The 11124-nt window shown below is 32.0% G+C and overlaps 2 protein-coding genes across 2 annotated transcripts in view; both read left to right on the top strand.

Annotated features, from left to right (window-relative positions):
* The window catches only part of LOC112024850 (translation initiation factor IF-2, chloroplastic), a gene marked incomplete in the record, with an annotated part of 9211 nt that extends 8374 nt beyond the window's left edge, over positions 1-837 (top strand). The window contains 1 exon segment of the mRNA XM_065760914.1: positions 552-837.
* A 3803-nt stretch (positions 838-4640) lies between these two features.
* On the top strand, positions 4641-9652 carry LOC112024870 (mitotic-spindle organizing protein 1A). Its single transcript, XM_024057521.2, has 2 exons — positions 4641-5116; positions 9283-9652. The coding sequence occupies exons 1-2, from the start codon at positions 4902-4904 to the stop codon at positions 9296-9298; spliced, it is 231 nt and encodes a 76-aa protein (XP_023913289.1). The 5' UTR covers positions 4641-4901; the 3' UTR covers positions 9299-9652.
* Positions 9653-11124: the final 1472 nt, after the last annotated feature.

The raw sequence follows: 11124 nt of genomic DNA, 5'->3' as shown, positions 1-11124 counted from the left end.
TTTTTTGTTTAGGTTTTTTGATTTTTGTTTTGTGTTTGTTTTTTTTTTTGGGTATTTTTTTTTTTTTTGTGATTGGGTTTTTTTTTTTGGTTTTTTTTTTTTTTTTTTTTTTTTTTTTTTTTTTTAACTAGAACTTTAAAGTTTCAAAGAGTTGCTCACAACGTGTTTGATAAATTGCTTGTTTGATTGTGTATAATCAAAGTCACGTGAGTTTGTGCAGCTATTGGTTTCTAAAAGTGTGTTTATGCATATTTGGGATGTTTTCTCTTGTTTTTTAAAATGCAAAATATCTTGTCCTCTTGGCCAGGTAAATGCTGGACTAGAATGTGGAATTGGGATGGAAGATTATAATGATTGGGAGGTGGGAGATGTTCTCGAGGCCTTCGGTTCAATTGAGAAGAACCGGACACTAGAAGAGGCATCAGCTTCCATGACAGCTGCATTTGAAGGAGTATGAATGGAAGAATAGAAAAGCCTGTGGCTATAAAATTGGTTTCTAAATATTTTTTCTTGAGGAATCAACTATTTCCTACCTCGAATGGTCCGATCAGTGATTTGACAGTGCTTAGCTGATATGAATTTGGATAAATCCCACCACTTGCAATTGACCGGAATATTGGTGCCAAGGACTCAACCTTGTAGTGATTTGGTCTTCTTTTGTATGCAATCATGTCGGACATAACACTAGATTTCAACTTCTTTTTGTAAAGAGGGAACATTATTAATTCAAGTTGTAAAATTTCGATGTGGACGAAACATGTAACAGCTATGTAAGAACTGGAAAAAAAAAGTTATAAGATTCACTTTGATGCTCTTAAGCTGATGCATCATTTCTCACTCAGGTCCAAGCAATTGTTCAAAGTGTTTTAAGTGAAAGAAAAAACTGTACAGTTTCAATGTAACATAATACATTAGCTATATTTTGATGATTTTCAATATAAAAACTATAAGGTATACTCCATTTGTTTTATTTTGTTTATTGTTTTATGTTTGGCCCAAGTTAACCCAATTTCCTCTTGATTTTTTCAGTAAAAAAAACACTCAAAAAACATTTTATCTTATTTTAATTATTATCAATTAAGGATGGCTTTTTTTAGTATAAAAAAAAAAAAAAAATTACTCATAGACCAATGTGGATTATTTAATTTGAATCAGAAAAAAAAAATTAAAAAAAAATATTGCATGTTATAGTCATAATTATTTAATTTAACAAATTAATCATAGACTAATGTTGCAAGTCCATTTTCAAATAGGAGGTAAATTTGTCTATTTGAAAATATTTAATCATTTCCTCTCATTTCCATCCTAATTTTTAAAACATTCAAACAAGAAAAAGGGCTAACTATTCCTCTCCCCCTTACTTAATTTTAAAAACATTCAAGTAAGGTGGAGGATAACCATTCCCTACTACTCTCCTCCCCACTACTCTCCTCTCTCTCTCTAGACTTCCAAATATAGCATAAGTAGTTTTAGAGATTAATAATTAATGCAAAAAAAAAAAAAAAAACATTTCATGTACGTACCAGTTAAATTAAACCCTTTTGTATCCTGTGCATCTTGTGCAATTGAATCAACGAGGTCGCACTTCCTAACAATAACACACGATCCCCATATTATTGTAAGAAGTAAAACAGTTGATCCAGCTACCATTCCCATTCCAATAGAGACTTGACCTTGAGCAGTTTCTGTACTTCCAAAAATACCAGATACTGTAGAAGACAAAAGAGCTGATTATGCACAAGTGTAGGTTGTACGAAAGTTCTAATTAATAGTTGTAGGAGAGAGAGAGATCAAAATTTAAGCATAAGCTTTATACAGTTTTTATAAGAAAAATCTTGACTGCAAAAAAATTAAATTGAAAATGGTTCTTAACGAAGCGACAGGTTAAGAACACTTAATGGTAAATAATTGAACCATTTAAGTATAATGAGCAAAACAAAAGCAAATAAGACATGTAAGCAACTTTCTCATGCAACCAGCATCCAATAGCAAAGGACTGTGTTAGGTTCTAAGGTCTTAGGAGTTTTTGTATTTAGAACTCTAATTTGTAATGTTGGCAAACCATGATCAAAACAGTATATTTAGTCTTGTTTAGAATTGCTCAAAGTTGGTTTAATATTGTAAAGTTGGAATCGAGTGGCTGCAGAAGTACTTGGGACTTTCGGCCTGGCTCGATCGATCGAAGAATAGACTCGATCGATCGAAAATCCCACAGGTTGAATTTTCTGCAGATTTTCCAACTCAGCCCTACTTCATTAAACGTTTAGGGTTTTGTGTTTTTACCCTAGGTATATAAACTAAACCCTAGCCACGTTTTTGTGGGTTGTCCATATTGCTTTGTTGCTCATACATTGCTATTTTGTGTGAATCTCGTGTGAGATCTTTGAGGAGACTTCCTTTACACAAAACTTAGGGTTTTCAAGGTAGAGATGATTTCAACATCTTAAAGATCATTATAGTTGCAACCATTGGAACTTAAAAAGAAAAGCAAGCGGGGAGCTTGTAGCTTACAATAGGCTCAAAAACCTCCAAAGGACATAGTCTACAGGTCCCGAGGTGCTTCATATCCCAAACAAAAGTTGCATATACAAAAGATGGGCAAGTATCATAATCTTCCAAAATGCTCTGTTGTCCCCTTTTAGCTAGTGCATTCGTACATCCATTTGCCTCATGGTATATGCAGAGTAGATGGACGATCTATGCTCGCACTATAAGGTTCTTGCAATCAGAGATTAACGGGACAACATCCAATGATAAATCATCATCAGTAGTTAACCAAGAAATAACTGTAATAGAATTAATCTCTAAAGAAATAAATTTAAAACCCAAATCCCATACTAACATAAGACCTTGTCGAATAGCCATAATTCAGCTATATATATTATTAGAAGCTTTTTTTTTTTTTTTTTTTGAGAAACATATTATTAGAAGCTAGTCCAAGTTTAAAGAGAAACTAGAAACCATAAGCCTGAACAATTGCACAAAATTCCGCCAACACTAGCCAACCCACCAAGATTACCTAAAGAATTGTCATCAGTATTTAATTTTATAATAATCCTAGGAAGATTTAATTCATTCGTATAAATATAATATAACGACAGCCCATCTAATTTCTTTTAGAAAGTAAAGCTTTATTCCCTCCTTAAAGGCTAGCCCATTTCATGTATTAATGAACAATCACTGGTGAAGATGAGAACTAAAAAAGGGTTGCAATGAAGATCTTGTAAACAAAAAACATAAATTTTGATATATTTTGGATCAATGAATCTTGCATTATCAATATTAATGGATGGTTAGAACTTAGAAGTTAGAATTTTGAATCATTATACTTTACCAAAATTTTTACTAGGTTTAGTCATAGCATTTCAATGTATTCTAGCATTGTTGAGCATTGGAATAGAAATTGGCTCTTAGTTAATTCTTAAAAAAATAATAATAATAAAAAAATAATAAATAATAATAAAAAAAACTCCATAGTTATATACATTTTAATTTTAATTTTGAGAATAATTTTAAGATGGCTATATAAAATAATTTGGCTTTGCTTATGGTTATTATTACTTTTAAATGTTATAAAATTTTTATATTGAGTAAGAAGATATCATAAATTATGTGCTTCTTATATTTATTTTTTAGAAGAACGTGAATGAAAATGTCCAAAATGTACTAGTACACATTAATACTGAAATATTCTGTTTGAGTGGCCAGTTCAAAGCAATCTAACCTTCTTGTGTTGAGAAATTCCTAACTCTCTCCAACCCATTACATGTGTAAAAACTAACTTAGCCTTGTAAAAAGTTTGAATTTCATCAATTATTTAAATACATTTTTAATAAATTATTACATTTCATATAATATGCTTAAATTATATTCCAAAATTTCAAATTTATCAAAACTCATTCTCAGAATATCAAAATCAATCAAACTAATAAAAATCAAAATAAATGTAATAAAATAAACTTATACACATAGTGGGTTAGGTAGTTGAAAAAAATATCAACTTGAACATGACTATCAAAATAAAACTCCAACCCACCAACTCACAAAAACCAACCTAAGGTGTTAGGTTGGGTTGGTTTCGTTGGATTGGTGGGTTTGATATACATTCCTATGTACAACTATAAGCCATTCATCTTTTTCTCTCACTCTCTTTAATTATTTTTAACCCAAAAAAAAAAAAGCTTTAATTTATTTCTCTTATTTTTCAAAATAGTTTAACTAAAAAAAAAGGTTCACATTGCCGAATCAAAACAAGTCAAGCAAACAAGTTTGATTTATAACCAAAATATGTAAAATACTTTCCAAAAAAAAAAAAAAAAGTAAAATAAAGTTCCTTGCCTCCTTGATACTAGATTCCCCAATCAAATTTCAACCCATGACTATATTAAACTTAATTATACTTGAAAATTTTAATACTATTTGTATATTAATTGGTCAATGTTTTTTTTTTTTTTTTTTTTTTGAGAAAATTAATTGGTCAATGTAATAATCTTAATCTGTTTAATTATTTGTATATTAATTGGTCAATGTTTTTTTTTTTTTTTTTTTTTTGAGAAAATTAATTGGTCAATGTAATAATCTTAATCTGTTTAAATTTAATTGGTAACCTAATATAACTTATGCTATAAATTTTTGAGTTGAACCCCATCCAAATAAAGGAGAATGAGAAAAAAGTTAGCAACCAAACACCCAATAAAGTTTGGGGAGTGAACTGGTCAGTGTTTTAAAAGGTTTTTGAACCCCACTTCCCAAACCCAGAAAACAGCTAATGTGAGAGCTCCACTCCAGCAATAAAAATCTTCAAACACAACAACAACAACAGATAACAATCCAAATTTCCCTATATCTCCAACCATCCCCTATTATTTGAACCGAAACCCAAAACTCTGTATCTATAAAAGATGGATCCAGAGGCAGCACAAAAGGCCAGAGAGTCACTGGAATTGGCATTCCAAATGTCCAACATTCTGGACACTGGTCTCGACCGCCACACCCTCTCTGTTCTCATTGCTCTCTGTGACCTCGGTCTTAACCCTGAATCACTCGCTGCCGTTGTCAAAGAACTCCCAACACTCACACACCCAACACAACAACAACAACAACAACAACAACACAGGTTAGTAAGTCAAAACTTGTAGCCTTTTTCTCTGTTTCATATCCATTGATTTATGTAACTCTGTTAAGTTCTTTTTTTTCTCATATCAAACCATTGAAATTAACAGTATCATAACTCAAATGCATAGATAAAAGATGACACTCAAAACCCATTTGAGGATTCGAATAAGGAACCTTAGGAACCAGAAAATTGTTCATTTGGTGATTATGTTATATGTAAAGTTCTGGGCTTTATCGCATTTTTTTTATTATAAAAAAACTAAACTTGTAATTTTAAGTTTGACCAACCTAGTCAGTTTAGTTCCTAGGTAACTTAGAATGTTCCAGGCTTCCATCACATATGTACCATGTCAAGAAATAGCAATCTGTCCCTCTCTTTTTTGTTTAGCAACTGTTTGGGAATTTTCGGATGGGAACAAAAATCTTGAGTTGTCAAAAAAGCGAAGTAATAATCAAATATTTTATATTTCATGGCTTAGTTAAATGCCATTTCCTTTGACTATAATGTCTCTTTTGCTAACAGTGGGGACTATTTTTCTTCTTCCTTCTCTGTATAGTTAACCATTCAAAGATGTAGTTTCTGCTGCATGTATTTGTGTAGTACCTTAGGGTTTGTTAGCGAGTGGCTTGAAAGACGCTTTGAGTAAGAGGAAGTTTTTTTGGCTAGAAAGAATATGAAATTATGAATGGGAAATGGGATAAGGCACAGGGTCCAGATGGCCTCATTATAGCCTTTTATAGTTTTACCATAGGTGTTGGGGAGTGATTAAAGAGGATGTCATGAGTTTAGTTTTTTTTTTTATTTTTTTTTTTTTTTTGAAGAATTTCATATGACAGGTACTTTTGAGAGGATTGTCAATGCTTCTTTTATTGTCTTTATCTTGAAAAATCCCGGGGATTTTAGCATTAAGAGTTCTAACCCATGACCCTGGTGGGGAGCTTGTATAAAATTCTGGCCAAGGTGGTAGTCAATAGGTTGAGGCAAGTAGTGGGCATACTTGTTTCACAAAATGCATTTGTGGAGGTCCTGGAGGAGAGGCAAGTCCTAAACTTTGTTTTGATAGAAAATGAATGTATGAATAGAAGAGTTCGTAGCAAGATACCCGTGGTTATCTGTCAGTTGGACATCGAAAAGGTTTATGATCATGTCAACTAGGATAGTCTTCTATATTTGCTAGAGCGATATGTATTGGGAGAGAAATTGAGGATGTGGGTCACCATGTGCATTTCTTCGATCAGGTTCTCAATTCTCATCAATGGCAGGTTCTGCATGATTCTTTGAAAGCTTTAGGGGTTTACAGCATGGAGAATTGTTATCAACAATTTTGTTCATTCTTGTAATGGATGTGCTAAATAAGAAGATAGAGAAGGGCTGTTGGGGAAGGTTGTCTATCAAGGTTTACAGTGGAGAGGAGTAATGGAAATACCTTAATTGTCACCCATCTGCCTTTTGCAGATGGTACAATTATCTTTTGTTCAGTGGAGATGGAGCACATAAGAATGCTAGAGTTAATATTGTTATTTTTGGAGACAGTGACAGGGTTAAGCGTGAATCTAAGTAAGATAGTGCAGGTAGAGACAAATCTTAGTAAGATAGTGCAGGTAGAGACAATGTCCAATGTCGAAAGGCTAGCGATGGCTTTCAGTTGCAAGGTCAGTTCATTACCTATGACTTATTTGGGCCTTCCTTTAGGATCCCAATTTAAGGCAGGGTCTGTGTGGACTGTGGATTGACATTATTGATAGAATGGAGAGATGATTGGCATGGTGGAAAATATTATATCTTTCATAAGAGGTCCAACTGACTCTGATTAAGAGCACACTGTCCAATGTGCTTATCTATTTCATGCCTCTTTTCACTTTGCCAATCAATGTTGCTAATAGATTGGATACATTACATTGTGAGTTTCTTTGGGGAGGATAGGGGTGACAAATATCTTCTTGTAGACTGGAAAATTGTCAGTATGCCTATACGTACAAGAGGGTTGGGTATCAGAAAGTTGACTGCTTTTAATTAGGTGTTATGGGGGAAGTGATTATGGAGATTCACTTAGGAAAGGGATCATCTATGGAGGAGATTGGTGGGAGTAAAATATGGAGAAAGGGTGGCAAGTTGGACTTCACAGCCTGTTCATCCCCCCTATGGTTGTGGTCTTTAGAAAACAGTTAGAGCTGGATGGGATTCATTCAATATATTTGTGTGCTACTGGGCTTTGGTGTGGGTGATCTTAGGCATACAAGGTTCTTGCATGATTTCTTGGCTTGATATGAAGCAAGCCTTCTTATATCTCGTGGTGTTTCAACTAGCTGCTAACAAAGTTGCTATGTTATCAAATTGCATTGAGATACATAATGGAGAAATTCTATGGAAATCTACTTTCGTGAGATCTGCCCCAGATTAGGAACTGGAGGCGTTTGCATATCTTTTTTTTTATGAAACTCTGTATTCCACTCAGGCCCAAATGAGTATGGAGAATAAGATGCTTTGGAGGTTGAGTAAGAATGGGTGTTTTTGTGTTTGATCGTTTTATGATATGCTGAGAGGTGTCGTTTGCTTGGATTTCCCTCAGAAGGTTGTTTGAAGGGTAAAAGTTCCTATTAGGGAAACTTTTTGTGAGTTGTTTTCAATTTGGGGGAAAATTCTTACTAATTTAGAAGAGGTTTGGTGTTGGCAAAGTGGTGAATCATGTATAAAAATAGTGAAGAAACTGTGAATCCTTTGCTTCTTCATTGTTTAGAGGCTATGGAATTATGGAATGTTATGTTCCTTTTTGGAGTGAAGTGGATGATGCCTAAGACTGAAATGAGTCCTCCAATGCAAGGTTTTCAGACCCGGACCGTTTATTGAACCGTAAAAGAGAGAGGTTCAAGGTTTTTGAAGTCGAACCGTGATGATGTCATAATTAATTTAATAATTAATTAAAGCCTAAATATAGATATTAAATTTATAAAACTAGCAAAATTGACTAATATATCTATATATGTAAGGGAAATTTAATAATTTTCAAGCATATATTTAATAATTAAATAAGAAAGTTAATAAAATAAAATAATAACCATGAAAACATTAAAATTTATGATTAGTTTTTGAAGGAAAGTTGAATATCTTTGAAGGATTTTAATTATAATTTTTTTTAATACCTTGTAAGAGATGGATAATTTAATTAAGTAGAATAAAATTGTGTTAAGTTGTTTAAAAAAAAAAAAATTGCTAAGGGGTTGGACCGCACAGTTCTCACAGGTTCGTGCGGTCCAACCCCCATTTTAGGAGTTCACAGAATTAACAAAAAATTCGGTTCTTTAGGCTTAAAAAATCGGTTTTCATCTCGGTTTTCGGTTTTCACGGTCTGGTCCGGTTCTGAGAACCATGCTCCAATGTTGGCACCAAAGTTCCAAGACTTTCAGAAATAGAGTATGGAATGGTTTTACTGGTAGTTTAGAGGGAGAGGAATAGGAGGACATTTAAGGATCAATAATTATCTGTAGAGCGGATTTAATCTCAATTTGTAGAATATTATGATCTAGGATGTCCTTCATTGAGTCCTCTTTTGTTTATTTTGCTTTTTCTTTCAATAAATTTTTTATTACCTATCAGGAAAAAAAAAAAAAAAAAGAGGTAATCTTACAAAAATATATTGGAAAATATATTTGTTTTATATGAAGGTAATGTAAAGAACTGCTTGAGAAGATGAAAACGATAAAAACTATGAAAACAGAGGGCTTGCAAATATTTTCACAAAATGAATAAATAAATGAAAAATAAAAATTTATGGCTCTTAACATAAAAAACTGTTACATCCTCTTTTAAACATCTAGATGATTATGATTTACTTTTATAATTGCTTAGATTTGTTGGTCCATGAGTGTTACAAGTTATATTAGTGTCTTATTTGTAAATTAAGTGAGCATCTTATGATGCACGTTGCACTATTACATGATTTTTTAGCCCCTAGTAATGGTCAATATAAGTTTTGAGTAAATTAGTAAAAGTGAAGATTAAAATTCTTTATGAACAACCACTTAAGTCTCTATCTCTCTCTTTTAAGCCACCAAAGATTAATTATTCTTTTTGAATGGTACTTAAATTTTTATTTTTATTTTTATATTTTCAAGTTACAAGTAATATTCACTGATATATGTTCTTATGATTGTTTATGATTCTTTTAGGAGTACTGACTCTTAAGAATTTTCCTCGACAAATCTTACTTAAAGCAAGTATATACATGAAAGCCCCCATCTTTTGCGGCTAATCAAGCTCCACTATAGTCATTGCTTTGGTATCTTTAGTAAGTTTTATTCTCTTATTAGCTGTAAAGATCCACTAAAGAGGTTGATATTTATGTAATATTTTGAGATAGCTCCAGTTTACCTTCTCTGTTTTTCACTCATCTTCGTTGTCTGGCAATCTCAAGCTCTGATATGACAGCATCACTTGGCTTCAATCTCATGTTTGCTTAGTGTGAGGTGATATTATGATGTTGTAGAAGAAAATCATATATTTGACTTGATCAATTTTAGCTTCTCAATTTTCATAGAACTTAATTATTAAGCAAGAACAGGCGAAAGCTTCGGGAATGTTTTTGTCCTTACCAAAAAGAAAACAGTTTTTGCTAAAAGGAAATTTAAGAACTTGGTATTTTGAGGTCACTGTACTTTTAAATACACAATTGATATCAAAACTTGTATTTTTTTCAATTTGGTTCATCAAATTAAACTTTGTGTATATATATATATATATATATTTTACAATGACATAAATTTATGCTTATCAATATTTTAGAATAGTGAAACAGAAAAAGCCAATTACAAACGGCTCAGTCGGATAGATGTTTGTTTGGGGTTTTACACAATGTATCTCCATTCCTGATTTTCTACTTTCCGTTCGTATCTCTTATTAAGTCACTTGTATTTGTTATAAGCACAGTGTTCACCATCACCAACATGATGTCCTTTTTATGGTCTGATTTATGCAAAATAAGGTGTGATGATGGTTTTAAATTGCTCTCTGGCGTGCATCTTTGTGGCCCCTAATCTAAATTAATTATGCTGTAGATCAAAATCCCAAGCTAAATTTGGTTAATCATAGCAAACTACAAAATTTTGACCCTTCCTTTCCAGTTTTAACTGCAATCCTATTCCGAAGGTTGAACTAGAAAAAGATACCCTTGTCTTTTCTTTTCATATTAGTAGTAATAACCTACTCTCTCACCTTTTTATTATTATTGTTTAGTTAATGTATGCTTTTAAACATTTTATGGAGAATTAAGAAAAGCTGTCAAAAAAGTTAGTGACTTTTTCATTTTTCATTAAAAAATTCTTAAAATAGTTTATTAGTGTATGCCAAAAAGACACGCGGTAGTAAAACTCTATTATTATTATTATTTTAAAAGTAGTAGGTGGTTTTGTTTTCCTTGTAGCTATTTTTGACCAATGCCATTAATCTTTTGAGTATCTCATAACTTTATGTATAGTACTGCTCTTTTGGGTATGCCAAGTTGCCAAGTAAATGATCCTTAAAAATATATATAATATTTGACAAACCTACAATCTTCTATAGCTTCAACTCAAAAAATATTTTAAAAAAATTCCTACAATCTTCATAAATCTTTCACAGCGCATCCAATAATGTTGATATAAAAAAATGGGGTCTATAACAAAAACAATCTTGTTTGATCCGACGTTTTTCTATTGTGTCGGTGTGACCGACACATCTCCTGTATGGTTTGGAGTAATTTTCTTTTGCCTTACATATTATTAATTCTTTTTTTTTTTTTTTTGGGGTTACAATGACAAACATTGGCCACCCCCCCCCCCCCCCTTAGTATCATGAATGACTTCATGTGTATTTTATTTTAAGACTAAGTTTTTTATCAACATTAAATTATTAAATTAAATTAATCTTAGATAATAAAGTTTCATATAAAACAAAAAACTCTCTTTAAATTTAATAAGCTTATAGTGAGCTACACGTTATAAGTATCAAGTATGCCATACGCGTGTAATGCTTAC

The sequence above is a fragment of the Quercus suber genome, unplaced genomic scaffold, assembly GCF_002906115.3.
Source record: "Quercus suber isolate HL8 unplaced genomic scaffold, Cork oak 2.0 scaffold_387, whole genome shotgun sequence".
Taxonomy (NCBI): Eukaryota; Viridiplantae; Streptophyta; class Magnoliopsida; order Fagales; family Fagaceae; genus Quercus; species Quercus suber.
This window is presented reverse-complemented; position numbering and strand designations above follow the sequence as displayed.

Excerpts from the sequence above, each read along its gene's own strand:
- LOC112024870 (XM_024057521.2), top strand. The coding sequence starts at position 4,902 with ATGGATCCAGAGGCAGCACAAAAGGCCAGAGAGTCACTGGAATTGGCA.